This window comes from Strix uralensis, chromosome 16, assembly GCF_047716275.1.
Source record: "Strix uralensis isolate ZFMK-TIS-50842 chromosome 16, bStrUra1, whole genome shotgun sequence".
NCBI classification, from domain to species: domain Eukaryota; kingdom Metazoa; phylum Chordata; class Aves; order Strigiformes; family Strigidae; genus Strix; species Strix uralensis.
Genome location: NC_133987.1, coordinates 10,100,017 through 10,117,082, shown reverse-complemented (window position 1 = coordinate 10,117,082; position 17,066 = coordinate 10,100,017). Strand labels below are relative to the sequence as shown.

At 43.0% G+C, this 17,066-nt stretch overlaps 2 protein-coding genes across 7 annotated transcripts in view; one reads left to right on the top strand and one right to left on the bottom strand.

The window, feature by feature from the left end:
- Positions 1–10,648, bottom strand: part of PRKAR1B (protein kinase cAMP-dependent type I regulatory subunit beta) — a 100,976-nt gene extending 90,328 nt beyond the window's left edge. Inside the window, exons 1-2 of one of the 2 annotated variants that reach the window (XM_074886576.1) lie at positions 10,515–10,648; positions 8,000–8,203 (exon numbers count right to left, since the gene is read on the bottom strand). In XM_074886576.1, coding sequence (XP_074742677.1) covers positions 8,000–8,176 — 177 coding nt within the window. In that variant the 5' untranslated portion in view covers positions 8,177–8,203; positions 10,515–10,648. Of the gene's footprint in view, positions 1–7,999; positions 8,204–9,021; positions 9,238–10,514 lie in introns of those variants that run through there. The other variant, XM_074886577.1, reaches the window with a different exon arrangement.
- A 42-nt stretch (positions 10,649–10,690) lies between these two features.
- Positions 10,691–17,066, top strand: part of DNAAF5 (dynein axonemal assembly factor 5) — a 29,624-nt gene continuing 23,248 nt past the window's right edge. For 2 of the 5 annotated variants that reach the window (XM_074886574.1, XM_074886575.1), the window contains exons 1-4: positions 10,694–11,257; positions 11,685–11,869; positions 12,719–12,843; positions 13,270–13,385. In XM_074886574.1, coding sequence (XP_074742675.1) covers positions 10,735–11,257; positions 11,685–11,869; positions 12,719–12,843; positions 13,270–13,385 — 949 coding nt within the window. In that variant the 5' untranslated portion in view covers positions 10,694–10,734. Of the gene's footprint in view, positions 11,258–11,684; positions 11,870–12,718; positions 12,844–13,269; positions 13,386–17,066 lie in introns of all 5 variants that reach the window. The other 3 variants (XM_074886573.1, XM_074886572.1, XM_074886571.1) reach the window with 3 other exon arrangements.

Below are 17,066 nucleotides of genomic sequence, written 5' to 3'. Positions count from 1 at the left end.
GCTTCTAACACCGCCCCATCACTCCTAGAGGTTGACACAATGATTTATAGCAACTAATAAAGGCCAAAGGCAAAGCACTCTGCTTTGTTGAAAGCACAGGACCGACTGATGCCATCACTGAAAGCTGGAGAAATTTGGGAGGTCTTAATGTCCTTTCCAGCCTTGTCTTTGTCACACTGCACAACTCTATCTTTATGATCGTTCAGCCTTGTAATAGGAGACTTTTCACACAATCCCAACTATTGTTCCACTGCCTTCCCAATGTGAAATGCCACCTTTTCTTCTGCAGCGTCACTAAGAAATATCTTTAACATCCACCCCTAACCCACCTACCAACATGTTTATCCACTCCGTAGTTATCCACCGCTTCAATTACTACTACTGCGTCCTCGGTGGCCTCTCTGCATCTCAGTTCATTCCCAATTTCCATCTAGGCAAAATTCTCCTGCCAAAAATCCACCTACTCTTCTGCTGCTCTGACTGCATCGCTTGCCTTCTTGAGTCCCTTTACTGGCGTCCTTTTACCTCTTGCAACATGTTAACACTTCTTGTTTTCCCCTCCAGTGTCTTGCAGTATCTCAACCCATCACCACCTCTTCTGTACTTCCTTACATACACCTCACAGTAAAGTAAGAGAGGTTATGTTACAAAACACAGACGATATTTTTGATACTTAAAAGCTTATATAATCAAAGAGAACCATAGCCAACACTTCTGATTTTTAAAATCCAGCCAAATAACAATGTATGCACATATACCTTGTATAAGAAGAAACATGCCCACAGAAAAGCTCTATTTCTACTACATAAATATAATTTAAACTAAAATGCTGAATACTATGCCATATTTTTCAGCAACAACCAGAACACCTAAGTCATTCTGAAGTTTTTAATCACTGGATATGTAATGCCAAACCTGCTTATTTATTTTTTATTTCAGCCTTCTAAAACAGCAGATCCTTAATCCAAGAGAAACAACACCAACCTCAGTGAGGCTTACACACATGTAAGAGGCAGAAATGGACCGTCAGAGCATAGGAAGAGATAGCTGATAATTGAGGTTATCAACGAAGAGGGAATCATAAATGCTAGCATGCCATTTTGCTCCTTAAAATACTTCTGTTGTGTAGGCCCACTTAACATTTAGAAGCGTACTGATGCCCTAAGATCAAATGTGCTGTTGACTGCAAGGATGGTTATTCAAAATCTTGTGTTCCCTCAGTCATTTCAGAGTGGACATTTCTACATTTTCTACTCTTCAGTAAAATTCTACTCAATTTATTCTCTCTTCTAAGAAATTATCTGATGTTAATACAAATATGTGCTGGGCTGCCCACCTTAAATATACACTCAGCTTTTTTTTCTCTCTTTCATCCTCCTCCCTTTCACATGCATTTCATTTTTGAAACCCAAAACAACTTCCATGTGCTATCAGTGCCTTCACTGGTACAGGGGTATTAAGGCTAGATAGCAACTTGAATTGCATGCTCGGGCAGGAATCCATGTGACCCCCTTAACCCTTCAGTGGGATGTTCACAACTCATTAAGTATTTTTTCCTTCACAATTTGCCAATAAATCCAAACTAAAATAATTATGGACGTGTTTTTATTTTGAGTTTCCCATAGCTCACTTTCTCAGTTCCCTAGCGTCTTGCCCAGGGGTGATGGAGCTGGCAGGCTGAGCTCCCAGGAGTTGCAGAACCTCAACAGCTTGAGCTTACAAAGCTGTCAGGGTACAGCTCCAACACAGGCTGCCAAGCAGGCAACCACAGAGGCGCAGACCTCAGCAGAGCACACTGGAAAGCAATTAATTCCCCTGCCTAGAGCATTTCAAAATCTAAGGTCCTTTTCTTAATTGAAACAAAGTCAAATCTCAAATAATCTTAAATCTGCTGTGAAAACTGCAGTTCTCCACCCAGTCTTACTGGTGTCCAGTTGGACAGTCTCAAACCCCATACTACGTGCCTAATTAAAATGAATTCATGCAGCATTAAAAAGGTTTTCAAAAATAAGAAGTCATCTTTTTCTGCATTTAGGAGAACATTAACACGGAACTACTGGAAAACTAACTTAAAAACAAGAGCAAAATCAAAACTCATCTTCCTATTGGAAATCTGGTTTAATTTGTATCATTTTTTTACATAGTCTTTCTCCTTGCTATCATTCCTACTCGTTATGCCCCTCACTTTAAAATAATTACTGTGGGAAGACAGACAAGGCTTAACTACCTCTGTGCCTCAAGTCACCTCCTGCAACTGAAAGAGAATAAAAGGAAATTATTTTGAAGATAATTTAGTGCCTTCAAGAAAAGCTATTGCCTCGCCTTGGCTAAGCAATCAGCTGTAATGGAAAGGGTCAGTAGCTGTCAGAGCACCTTGCCCGATGCTCTAATGATTGTAAAACACAGAGAATGGGGAGGAATTGCAGAAGCGCAGCTCAAACCCCCCCCATCCCTGAAAATGGAGTTCTACCTCATCTGAGGCGAGTTGCTATGCAGTCCAACCGGCCTCTCAAAAGATTAGTGAGGGATTTGCTGAGCTGCAGACAAGCAGGAGGGTAGATACTCAGCCAGTTCTGCAGCCACACACTCCAACACAGGCAGGAGTTAAGCCCCAGCAAACTCTTTTCAAAAATTGATTGGTAAAATAAGGCTTAAGGGCTCATACATCTGTTTGGGAGACTATAAAAGGCTGCAGTCAGCTGGGGGAAAATACGTGTATGTACCCGTTCCTAGCTGTAAAGGCCCATTAGTATCGAGAGCTTTCCCAAAGTCCATTGTGATCTAGTGAAATCTGCCATCACATGGTGCCTGACCCAGCACCATTGTTAACCTTTCACGAATTTGACAAGGTATTTCATTCATGTGTTTAAAGCTAAGTATGAACTTGTTTCTTTAAAGCCCCTTAGATGCTTAAAGATTGACATGGATTAAGTATCCTGATGAATATAAAACATGATAGCTTGAGATGTGAAACAGAGACAACATCCAGACAGATTTCCCTCCTCGTTCCATCACTGTGCTCCATTTTTGTTAGTTTTTGACTTTGAGACAGGGAAAGCTACTCACACTGTAGACACACAAAGTAAACAGGGAGCTCAGTGACACTCTAACGTGTTCTGCACAAGCTTGTAAGAGCACAGCTTCACTTATAGCCAATTTTATTTCTTAGGAAAAAACTTTTTTTCTCTTTCCACTCTTATCCCCTTCATCTTCCACCCTTCCCTAAACCTCCTGCGTTTAGGAAAGCTTGACTGAGGGATCTTAAAAATTCACCTAGTTTTTCCTTTACCTGTTCCAAGAAAACTGTCACCTCTCACAGCACTGCTTGTGGCTGACTACGGCAATCACTGAGGTCCGACCTGAGCTGATTTTCCTCCAGCTCTCTCAGGTGCTGGTATCAGAGGAGTGGCAGGAGCAGAGGCTGCCCAAGCCTACTCAGAACCGCAGTGGCACAGCAAGGGCACCCGGTGCTCCCACCGTTGCGCTGCTATCAGCGTCTCGGGTAGCACAGGTATGTTCCCACATACTTTAGCAACATTTCTGACCACTGAGCTGATACCACCCAACTGCTTTGCAAGCTTTGAAAGATACAGAAATATTTGTCTTATTAGTCTTTATCAAACTGCTTAGCTAATGCATTTTTTCGGTACTTTTTCCTCCATGGGATTTTCCTTCCAATAAAACTCTCCCCAGCTTATCTTAAAGGAATGAGTTATACTTAGCATAATCACCTGGACTTAGAAGAATGAATTTCATTGTTTTGGACAGGATCTGGTGGAAATTATTGATTGAAAAATTTCTTGTTGTGACAAAATGTAAATACTGGGAGAGAATACTGTTGCAGATGAAAACCCTTATGCTCAAATTTTGATGCTCAAATACCTTTTGTTCTGAAACTTTTATGATAAATAAATAAACTGTATTTTACTAACAGCGAATGAATTTGTAGCTTACTACACACTTTCTTTTCAGTGCTAGTTTACAGCAAACCTGTCACATAAATGCCTTTATTTTTCTGACCAGGCCTGTGTGCAATACTGTCTAATATCACCAGGTGGAGCTACGCAGGAAATCTCATTTTGGTTTATTTAATCACAGACAGTACAGTCCAGGTTTTTCTAAAATTCTTTTTGGATGGTACCTTAAGACATGCAGCATCAGCCTGGGTCCATAAAACCACTGCCAACCCACAGCAATCCAAGACAGTAAGTTCAGTATGCACAGACAGTATTTCTTGCATATGCACACGGCAATAGAAGGGACTAGGAGAGAGCTCAGGTCCAGAAGGTACCAGCAAAGACCAGCTGGCTTAGCTAGCAAAGCCACTGCTCTGAAATGGCTTCAGCAAAGCACTTGGTAATGCCTAAATATATCCTGCAGGTTCCTGCTGCTTCCCCTCCTTTTGTGCCATTTTCTTCATTAATTCTACTGAACAACAGTCTAGCTTAGCCTGGCAAGACAATTCCACTTTTGATCGTATAATCACTGCACTAAACAGCCTGACACTAACGGAAGTTTTGCAGTCTCAGTATAGCTGAAAACACAAGGCTTTGCCTGTAACGTCTTAATTAACTTTTTTACATAAGGTAAGAACCAGAGATAAAAGATGCGTTCCCTGTTTTTTCTGCTAGGTCTTCTTTAGTCCTCGAGTAAACAGGGCCTAATTACAGCTGTTAAAATAATGCCATAGTTTCTTAGCTAATATCCATTTCCCTGCTCTAAAAAAGCCAACGGATACCCCTAAGGGAAAGGTTTCCCTCACCCCATCCACCAACAAGTAGTTCTATACAGTCACAGGGAAATGTAAAAAAAATTATTCAAAAGAAAAAAATACATAATTTTTAAAATTTCAGTTATCTAAACTGTTTTCAACTCTTTTCTGTGCGCAATGGAACGTTGGGGATTTTTACAAAGTAACTGTTAACGTGATCAGAGTAGATGTCATCTTGAAGTTTGTAGGTCACAGTATATGAACACTGACTTGTATATGAACACTGACTTACAGACTTCAGAATATAGAAACTTAGGCTGATTCCCAGCAATTACTGGCATCTTAAGACAAGTAGGTCCTGTCAGTATTAAGTTGACCAAAAAATACCTATTAAAGTTCTCCTACAATTATTTTCAGAGTTATGTTTTTTAATATTGTACTTGATACAAATGAGCTGAAAACTTAAAATGGCATCAAGCACTTCTTTTTAACCTTGGCACTTCTCCAGCTGAAAACAATGACTGCAGAATCAAACATCAAACCTCAATCTCTAGCACTTTATTTGTAAGTATTTATTCATGTTCTCACTTTACAGCCCTCTCAGGCCGTGTCTATACTGTGAAATAAAAAATGGCCCAGCCCTGGACCCGAATACTAGCCCAATACAGTCCACATCCTTCAACTATTACCTCATTCCCTGGCTCTGTTCTGAGCTGCTCGTACTGATTCCTGCCAAAACAAACCTGCTCCTAGACGTGTTAGACCTAAGAATTATATTTGAGGCCAGTTAGTGTCGTGGGGTCAGGGGTTAGTCCCTGGCCCTTTTTCATTTAGCAGTACAGATGTAGGCTGGAGGCAATGGACCTAACTCTGGTATCATCAGAAGTAAGGTGAAAAGCATTTATGATCTGGTCTAATCTTGCATATGATAATAAATCTTGCTTTTCTGAGTTGATGTTATGAGATGTAGTTAAGAATTAGCAAAACGAAATAAATTTTTTTTGTATTCACTCTGAGGTAGCTCCAGTACATTGATGTGGATTAAGCTCCACTCGTTTTCCATAAGCTTTTTTTTAACCACTTGAGAAATATCCCACACTCCATCTCTAAACTGCCTACATGATTTTTTGACAGATAAACTGTTATTCCACTGCTCTCTTCAGTGGAACATGTTGTCTATTTTAATGAGTTTGGAAAATAACCCCAAAATATCACACTTCAGTGGAAAAATGCATGACTTTGTTTAGAAAATCGTGCTTAAACCCAAAGATTTTCACTCCTCTCCCTGCACAGGACCAAAATTAAAGGAGCTAATAGCACATGTGCTGTATCAGTGTATTGCTCATTGACATACAAAAATCTAACAGGCAATTGCTAAATTCATAATTACATTAAGATTCTTCAAAGTACCTACGTATGACAAGTGCCTTCTAAAAACAGGATAAAACTTATTGAAATTATTTCTTTATCTTTACAAGTCTTCCTTCAACTGTTACTATGCAACTGACCAAGTCAAAATACTATCCTATAGCAGAAAATCCACCACAGTGCAATCCTTCTCAAGAAAGTCCTCAGAGATGGTTGGGCAAGGAAGTCAAACTGCTGTAGGAACAAGAATTACAGTGCTGGAAACTCCCAGAAGCATCCTAAAGCCTTTAGACTCAGCAGGCTTAGCTCCCAGCCTGCTCTACAGAGTCAGTGGCAAGATTGTTTCCTTCCCTACAAAGCATGATATTCACTGAAATTGATGCCTTGAGACTAGTTGTTTCTAAATCATCTTGTTTTGTTTTGAGACAAGTGACATCCATCAACTTCTGTGTTTGCATCCTGATCAATATCCTGCTACAGAATTCTGGTATCTGCTGTTCTTTGGGAAATAATAGGAGTTTACATGAAAGAATATATCATTTCTCAAGGGTGGGAACTGCCTTCCTGTCTCAATTCTGTGTACTGTGCTTAGATCAATAAAGCCAAACTGCCCCAGTACAACAACTCAAGTAATCCCACTAGCCGTGAAGAATATTCTAAAATACTACAGCATGTTTTAAATTTTTTTTTTTCAAAAATTATGTTTATCCTCTTGCCAGGAAGTTGAGAATTGCACACATAACAAATTCATAACACAATAAAGGAAATTCAACAGATTTGACTCTCTTGAAATGGATCTTGGCTCTCAGAAGTTTAGAATATGCAGAACTAAGAGATTACTTTTTTTACTAATAAGCATTACGACCTTGTACTTCCTACCCCTCCCTGATGTTCCAGTCATCCTTACTGGGCTTCCACCAAAATGCAATGTTTGCATTTTTTTAAAGCTACTCAAATTTGGCATATACTCACCTATCTAAAAATTTATCTGAAAAGCAGACAATGAGATGTATAAAATGCTTATATCACCTATAATGTATCAGCTCTACGTATTATTCACTAGTTATTATTGTCCTTGCTTCGTCCTTACAAAATTCTGCCTCTAGAAGGAAAAAAACTAGATAAAACTCTTATCTTAAGCCTACAAACTTTAGACGTTTCCTTCAAAAAAAGCAAATAATCCTTTTCTTAAACTAAGTATATGAATAAAGTCTCTGGCAGACTGAGGACTTGTATAACCAACAACTTGCAGCCCTGTGCTCCCATTTATTTCTGGAGGAATCCCATCCCCAGAGACGCAAAAGACACCCATAGGCTTTAGCAAGAATTTGTCTGGGAATGTTTTAAAATGTTTCCCCCTCTATGCTGCTTTTGAAGACAGTCACAGTATCTGAAGTCTCTCTGAATGCATCTCTTGTTGGAGGATCCTGGGATAAGCAATGCAGATGGGTGAGAGCCGTAAAATTAAATGGCAAACTGTTCAATGATTTTCAGAACTTGCTGGTTCCCTGATTTTGTTCAGTTTTAGGGGAAGGGAAAGCCACATCACCTGACACTGGAATAAACAGGGAACTGCAACTTTTCCTCTCACGGGCATTTTTCTTCTCATAGGTGAAAGTTCAGGACACCATGTATGATAACACAAAGTATGGTCATAACTCAGGGCCATTTTTAACAAGTGCAGTTTGATGAGAAATTATAATCTTGATGCTATGCACAAAAAATCCTATACAATAGCCAGTAATATAGTAGCCATCAGCAAATAAAGGGTTGGGTTTTTTCTTCTAACAGCCTATTTTTTAACAGTAGCCTGATAATTTAAAATTTAAAAGGAAAAATGTACCAAAATAGTTGAAATTCTTTAAACAATCTTTTTCGGTTTAAAAATGGAGAATTATAAGTCACCTGAAAATCACTGACCTTTTCTAATTTTTCAAAGTGTTCTCTGAGGAACTTCATGGGTCGGTCTGGCTTTGCTATGCAAAGGTTTACAATGCACTCTTTTAAAATCTGTTGGATGTTGTGCTTCTGAACATAGAGTTCACATCCCTTCAGGCTCTCATCTTCTTCCACATTGCAGGAAGAAGCAGCAGCCATCTTCAGGCTTGTAAACAGAAAACAGACCTAGGTAAGAAAATGGTGCAAGAAAGAGATAAGAGACAGTTCCCAAATCCTTTGTCAGAGAGATCTGAAGGAGCAAAGACATTTTAACATTGCCTGTTGCCTATTCAAGAGCTGTCGGTTCCGAATGTTTTAACGTTCTGGGGTTGTATGTGGAAATGCTGAACCGTGTGATCATACCATTAAGTACAAAACGAGCATTTTAACTCCTAGACGGTTGTCTACCTTTGGAAATAACAGTGCAATGAATCATACAAGGCCGTGAGTTTCAAAGACAGCTATTAAATGACGGCGTAAAGCCTTCCTTTTCTATTCCCTTGGGGACTCCCTCCCCGTCACCAGAAACCCAGTTTTCCGCAACAGAAGGATTTCGGGTAAATTTTAACATCTTTCTCAGCGAACGACCCTTCCCTGTCCCGGGGGAGATGGGGAGGAGGTCACAGAGCCGCCCAAAGGGAAATCTGGTAACCGGGGCGGGGGGGGGGAAGGTTAACAACGCCAAACCCCTCTCTATTGCCCCCAGCGAGCGTATGACCGCTCAATTACAAACCCAAAACCGCCAGGGCAGCTTTTACACCGGCCCCCCAGCCGCCCCTGCCCGGGACGCTGGAGCCCCGGGGGCGGCGGGGAGCGGGCACGGCGGCCGGGCCGCCCCCGGCAGCGGGACAGGCCCCGGGAGGCGGGAGAGCGCCGGGCCGGGCGTCCCCCGGTCCCCGCGGCAGCGCATCCCCCCACCCCGGGCCCGGGCCGGCGAATCGGCCCCTCCCTGCCCCCGCCGGGGCTCGGCCAGCGCTGGGAGGACGGAGAGGGCCGGTAAATACCTGGGTGTCTGGAGCCGGCTGCTCGGCGGCGGCTTCTCTCTCCTGTTCCCCGGCGGTGCAGGCGGAGGAAGGGGCTCCCCGCCAGTCCCCGCACTGCAGCCGCCGCCTCCTCCCCTCGCTGCCCGCCCGGGGCCGCGGGGCGCCGCGGGGACCTTCCCCCCGCACCCCGCCGCTCCCGCACAAAGGCTCCGGCCCCGCCGCCGCTCGCCCGCAGGAAGTCCCGCCGCCGTCACTCAGCGGCGGGCGCGGCCTCCCCGCCGCCTCCGCCGGAGAGGCGGCCCGGCCCGGCCCGCACCGCCCTGCACCGCGCCGCCCGGCCCGGCCACCCCGCTCGGGACGGACTGGCCACGAAGGACGGGCCTGGCCGTGAACGGTGGCCTGCCCTGAAGGGCGGCCTGGCCATGAAGGACAACAGCCTGGTCACAAAGGATGGGCTGGCCATGAAAGGTGGCCTGGCTACAAAAGAGAACAGCCTGGCCAGCGAGAACGGGCTGGCCACAAAGGACAGCCTGTGGCCTGGCCATGAAGGGTGATGGCCTGGCCATGAAGGGTGATGGCCTGGCCACGAAGAACAGGCTGGCCACGAAGGACACCAGCCTGGTGAGTCGAGGCGGGAGCGCGGCAGCCCCAGCGCTCTCAGTGCACACGAGTGGCCGGGCCTGTGGCACCCCACGGCTCGGGCCGGGCCGGGCAGCTCCCCAGCTCCGTCACTTGGGTATTTAAAGTAAAGCCGTCGCACCCAGGAGCTCCTCCGTGCAAGGCCGTGAGGAGGGTGGTCGCAGGTGGGACTCGGCCGGGTGCCAGCACGCGCTGTCAGGAACACTCCGATGCACGTTAACATTTCGACTGTTCCCAGGGAATTCCCACTTGCGGTTCCCACGGAATAAAGGGTGAAAAAGGACTCCAAAGGTTCGCAGTCAAGATAGGAGCAGCGTAACAAGAGAACAAACTCCTTGCTGATAAATACAAGGCTATTTTAAAGGAATAATTTGAATTAGTTCTATAGTTTATTGCACTTTAAAGTGTGATTACTCAAGAAAAGGACCCTGACGACCCTTCAGATGTGTGTTGATTGCACAGTCACTAGAGTAGAACACAAAACGTTACGTTGTGTAAAGCGCACATAAGTACATGAACACAATTTATATACACATTAACTAATACAAATGAACACTAAAAATTATATAACGCTGTTACAGAAACCCGTGACTTACTGCCACTGCAGTATTGATCCTTCCAGAGAAAAAACAGACGGGAAAAGTGATGCAAATAACGTGTTACATGTGAAAGCCTCCACACGGTAACACCCCACCCCCAGCCGCTGTGCCGTGCCGCCGCGGCGTCCGGCTGGGAGGCTCCGGCCGGGTCGCTTTGCCTCCCCCCTCAGTCCTTCCACCATCCACGGCCACCCGTGGGGTTCTCTCAGGTCTGCGTCTCTTTTTTCCCCGCGATATACGAACAACGGTTCCCTCTCCTGCTGGCAGCTATCGTACCTGCGGCGGCTACCGCCCTGTCTCCTCGGAGCTCCGCCGCGGGCCCTGGGCCGTGCCCTCAGCGCGGCGAGGACACGGCGAGAGCGCGGCCCTCCCCCGCCGCCGCCACACGCGGGGCCGGCACAGCTCCACCCGCCTCGCCGTAAAGCGCTCGCCCGCCGTCGTAAAAGCCTCGCGCGTCCTTAGCAACGCAGCCGCACTTCCGTAGCGACGGCGGAGCATGGCGGCGGCCGAGGTGGCGCAGGCCTTGAGCCGGCCCCTGAGCTGTTTGCAGGAGCCCGACTGCGGCCGGGCGGCGCGGCTGCGGGCGCTGGAGGCCATCCGGGCCGAGGTGCAGGAGCGGCCGCTCTCGGGCGCCGTGCTGCAGGAGGTTTTCGGGGCGCAGCTGGTGCGGCCGCTGGCGCGCTGCCTAGCGGGGGACGCGGCGGAGCGGTGCCGGGAGCTTGCCCTCCAGCTCCTCTGCCACGGGCTCAGCCACGGCGACCGGCCCGGCGAGGCGCTGCCCGTCCTCCTGCCGACCCTGACCCAGCGCCTCTCCCCGCCGCAGGGCTTTGAGCCCAGCGAGGAGCTGCGCCTCGGCCTCGTCCAGCTCCTGAGCCTCCTGCTGCAGCGCTGCGGGGCCTGCGTGGCTCCCTACCTCACTGATGTTATCCGCATCCTCCAGGCCACGCTCCTCGACCACTATGCCGAGGTCAGGCGGGAAAGTTGCAGGTGTGCCGTGGCCTGCGCCCAGGCCATGCCAGGTGGGGCCTAGGAATGGGCAGAGGGGGGAGTGGTGGGTGATGTGAGCCTGGGGGGACAGGGGCTGAGGTAGGGACCAGTGGGAGGTTACAGGGATGCCACCGGCATTGAGGAAGAGAGGTGAGAAGTTGCACACACCCTCACAGGTGTCCTTCGCAGGCTTTGGAGCATCAGCTGAAGAAGAGCCATGCCAGGGATGGATGCTGAGCCATTACAACATGTGGGTAATAGTGGGAGGAGGTGGTTAGAGGAGTGCATGTGGGCTAGTGTTAAACTCTAATCTAGTCTAAAGTTAAATCTGCATGCCACATAAATGGAGCAACATGAATCAGGCTGCTTTTCATAGTGTTACAGAAATCATGTTGCTCAAGATCTGTCACCCACATAGAGAAAGACATGTTTGAAGTTTCTGTCTCTCTGCCCTAACAGAGCACTTCCATATGCAGTCAGAATCTCTGATAAAACCCTTAATGCAAACAATTTCACACCAGCACTACAGAGTTCGTGTTGATGTAATTCAGGCTACTGGAGCAGTGATACAGTTTGGAAATGGAAAGTCTGTGGATGATGTTCTGTCTCATCTGGCCCAGAGATTATTTGATGAAATTCCCAAGGTTTGCTTTTCTTCTTTTTTTTCTGAATTTATTTTAAATCTGTTCCAGGGTAGGTTTTTTGGTGTTTTCTTCCCCTGCCCCGTCACCCCCCCAATAATTTTCAACTTTCATTCATGCAATGGAGATGTGTAAATATGTTACATACAGGCTTTGTCAGTTGCAAGCGATCCAAACCCAAAGTTGGTGACCTGTTCACCTGCTGTCTAATCTGCAGGCTGTTGACGTTTGTAGGCACCTTTTTATTTTAATGGGTCCCTTCAATTCTGCCTTAAATTATACTGTCAAATCTCTCTGGGACTTGATTCTATGGCCTTTTCAGAGGATTAACAAACACGGTATTGGTCCCTTCGTAAGATGCAGTTGAGGCAGTAATTTTAAAATGTGCAACTTACTCATAACTAAAATATTCTAATTTCTGAGTGCGTGTATTCACATTATTTAACTTAGGCTTCCTTTGTAGTGAACAGAGAAAATTGTCTTCTGGAGATGTGCTTGGAAAGCTTCAAATTCTGGAGAAATGTACATTTCTTACATTCTCAAAAGAGATAGTAACCTTGAGAATCTAGAGTTTTCTGAGTTAGGTCTGTATCTTGTCTCCATCTTGGAGATGTGCTTTTGTGCAGCAAATTATCCGAAACTAAGCCAGAGTGAGAACACAAGAGGGAGCATGATACCGTGCAGGTTACTTAAGATGCTTGTCGCAAGTGAGGAAATCCTGGGTTCTTGTAATTTCTTCGGAGACTGTTGCTGCACTTTACCAAGTCTTATATACCAAAACCAAATACTATTTTTTTAATTTTTCTGGTATTTTCCTGACATATTGAAAATGGTCTTTTTGTATCCGTGTAGGTTCGGCATGCTGTAACAAGTGTCATTGGAGAATGGTTGTTGCACCTACGAGATAGATACTCATATTTTCACAAGTTGATCCCTTTGTTACTTGGCAGCTTTACTGATGAAATTCCTGAAAATATGTAAGCAGAACACTCTTCTTTTTACTTTTTTTTTTTTTCTCTCCCCTAAATAGTTGTTCTACATGGAAGTGTTCCTATGTTCACAGATGTATTGCTTGGTGAAAAAACCCTCACTTTTTTTTTTTTCTTAAACCCAGAATAATAGCATTATCTTCAATAATTTTTGTTATATTGTCCTTTTATACTACATTCAAGTAAGTATGAGAGACGCAAAGACAAAGAGGTAGACAGAGACAGAATTATCCTTTAGAAGAGGTGACCTCTGCCCACTGAGTACAAAAGAAGCATTTAATGTGCCTAGGTTAAATGGCAGGAACGCTTCCTGTCCTTCCAGCTGAATTTAAGAAGTCAGAGTTCCGGAAGTCTTATTTTAAAATGTTTTTCTTTGGGGCGCACGACAGTATAAAACTCTTACTTTATGTCTAGGAAACTGGCTTGGACTTACTGGGAAAAGATAGGTTTGCAGTGGGAAAAAGAGAATGAAGAAGATCTGAAGGATAAGATGGATTTTAGTGTTTCGCCATCTCATTATCCCAAAGGAGGTGAGTGTTGTACTGAAAGTGGTTTTTACTTCCTGAATAATCCCCAAGAGCTGCAGTGCAGTAATGACAGCAGAGGAGGATGTGTAATATTCAAATATTCAGTACAAGATGTAATATACAGGGGTATAGTGAGGGGTAGCGCCTATATGTATAAATATAATATATAGTGTATATGTATATAAAATTCTTTATGTTAAATTTAAATTTTAAAAAATGTTTGTTCAGTAACTGCATTCAGTTTTTCCATTAATCCCAAAATGCATTTTGGAGAAAGAGTATGTGAAAATGCTGACAGTGAAAAAGAGGTAAAGCAGAGGTGCAGAAGCAGCAGAAGGTTCTACATTAGCAGCAGCCGGGTGGAGAATGGGCACAGAGATGACCAGAAAGGAAGGCAGGATGAAACAACCTGTGAGCAGACTCCTTGAATGATGAAAACTAGACACAACATTAATGATCCACAGAATTGGCGTGGAAGAAAAATTTGTGCTGGAATGATTTCAGACTTCTTTGTGAGACACTGGGATGCTAACTAAACTCTGCCAGTGTACATGAAGAACATGGGAATAGAAACAATAATTTCCTTTATTATACATAAAAAACAGGATATGCAGCATGGGTAGATTACTTTTTAGTACTGTATGATTTATAGGTAGCTTTAAAATGTTATGTTTGCAGTAGCTTGAGGCTTGTTTCCTGTCTCAGGTTCATAAAGTTAATGTTTAAAAATATACATATGGGTGTTGGTGAGAGAGAGGGTTTAAATGGGTCATTTATTGATTTCTATAGTCATATTTAACAGAACAAAAACTCTTTTGGTGTGAAAGAACAGGTTCATGCTTGACTTGTGCCTACATGACAATCACATCACAGAATACCCAGCAGCAAAATCCTTTCCATGACAGTGGGTTCCGGAGTTCTTTCTTCTTTGAAATTGCACTTTTTTTCTTTTTTTTTTTTTTTTTCCCCCCCTTTAAAGTTGTTTTACTCAGTAATGCTTGAATGAAAGGGGAAGCACTTCATAATTGTGACTGGTTTGACAGAGCTGTTTAGCTTTGAAGACAGGCAAGTTGATCTGTTATCCTTTCCAATTTTTTTTTTCTTTCTTCCTTATATATAATATTACCTCAGGGGGTTTTAAATGGTAAAGAATGCTTTTACTTCCACTACTGATGGCAGAAACATATTTCTTTTTTTGGCAGTCAGAGAATTTTTTAACATACATAAGCTGATGTCTAAGCTCCAGTCAGTTATTCTGCAATGACCATGATATAGTGAAGGTCATAAAAGGCTTCATATGCTAGTCCTTGAAACAATTGTTACCATTTATATTGGTAATACTGTTATCTTATCGAGTTTTCTCTAGGAGTGTGTTGGGTTTTGTGTGTATGTATGCTGTTCTGGTTTGTTTTATTTTTAGAAAGGGACATCTATCAATTACATCATAATTAAATTATATGTACTTTCTGAAATAATCTTCTTAGAACAATAAATATGCTTCACGAATTTGGGCAACATTCCAACCCTGCATTTAATTGACTTTTCATGCATCTTGCTTGGTGGAATGATGCAGTTAAGGCCTGAATGTGACATAAATACACACACATGTATATCTGTACATATACGTTAACTAAAGAATATTTTAAAGAAATGACATGATAATTTTGGACTTGAGTCCAAATTAATGGTGGCCTTAAGATATAATTTCCTCCTGCTTATCTTCCAAATTGTATGTCTTATTAACAGTCAGGCTTTATGTGACAAAAGAGAAGAAAAATGAGAGGAAAGGGTAATTAGCTACTTAATCTTATGGATACGAAACTTTGTCAGAGACACTAGTATACCTTAGTTTCAAGTAATAATTTGTGGTCTCCTACCACAGACTATATATGGATGAGTTGTCATTATGTCCCCTTTGTTTCCCCTACACAAACATTTACATTTTTTTATATGATAATGAAATATTTTAAGACTTTGTTCCCATTTCTTCTGACTTATTTAATGTACTGGAATATCTTTTTACAAGTGTGAGTTTCTAGTAGATTTTATTTAACTATCTCTGCCCAACTGTCAAACTAATAGACCTGACATATGAGCCCCCCTGTGCTTTGATCTCACGATGACAGATACTGCAGGTCAGAGGAAGAATAGAGTTAGACCTCATACCTGGTGTCATCCAACCAACTGAATAGCTTTCCATTGAGCAACAGCAGTCTTTGCCTTAGGATACAGGTGCGGACAGTTTATAGCAGGGAAGTCTTTGACAGGAGTAGCTACAGGGATAAATGCCTCCATTTGAACATCTGAAATGAAGGAACTGCTGATAAAGAATGGTCCAAATTCTTTAAATAAATTTCTGCCTCAGGTCAAATAGGATGCCAGTCTGTATTTGCTGTGATTTCTTTATTTGACCTTTTGCTATTCATTGTCAGTTTTCTTAATCCAAAATGTTATCCTCCATTGACAAAGGAAGCAGCAATTCATGTCCTGATGCTTGAATTTTTTTTTTTTTTCCTACTCTAGGTATTTCATAGGCATTTGTATAAGCCTTTTGTATTCTTCAGACCATTCATGTTACTCTGTTTTCCTTTTAGCATTTGTAGTTACACAGGCCAATGTGGGAAAACATCCTGAGACAACTCAGTCATGTCCTTTCTGAGGAGGACTCTGTACCAGAAATGAAAAATGCACTAGCACATTCAATGTTTTTTGACACCTCATAATGAATAATGTTTCTTTCTTAAAACAGTATGTGAACATTGGGAGTGGCAATTTAAAAACGGTGGTTCTCAGAGAACAACTTTTCAGATTTTGTTTGTATAAGCATGTACAGTATAAAGGAAAAAAATTGGCTGTAGAAAAAATCACTGGAAATGTTTATTGCAGTTCTCAGAAAGTGCTGTCATAGCGTTATGTGTAAAGTACAGAGTGGAGGTTTGATAGTTGCTTGTGATATTGGTCAAGTTGCTTCTCTGAGTCTCAGTGATTTATAAATGAACTAAGAGGTAGATTTGATGATTACCAAGACAGGGCAGTAAGCATTTCTTGGGGAAGGTAAGTTTATTCGTTCTCTAGAAGTCTGCATCCTTTATTGAGGTAGGGAATATGTATTTGTAACACTTTGGAGTTTTGTTTAAAAACAAAAGATAACAACAAAACCCCACTTTCCACAAAGTCTTTACAAATCAAATTCCATCTAAAAAAAAAACCCAACCCCCAACTCCTGTATTATCTTTCATACTATTTTGAAATGTGTTATTTAATATAAAAATTGGACGGAGATTGAAGAGTCACATCAGTGATCCGCTTTTCCTGAACAGGCCTTAGAAAAGAGATCATGTAACAGTTGTGATTTTTAAAATACTATCAATTTGGTTGGCCTGATCTATTGCACAGCACTTGTACAAGTCATAGTGCTCTTTCTGCTTTTAATTTGCTAGATACACTTTTAACCTTTTTCTTAGAGGGCACAGTTGACATTATCTGTTTTACTGCAGTTCATGTCCCTTGTACTATTTGTGACTTCTACCTTTCTTTCCCCCTCCAAATGACATTTAACTCAATGATACCACAATGTTTGCATGCAAAAGTCTTTCTTCTGTTTTATCTCTGTGTGTGTCAGTTTGGTTTTTTTTAACGGGATTTGTGTTGCTATAAAAATGAAAAGGAAATTATTAAGCTGTG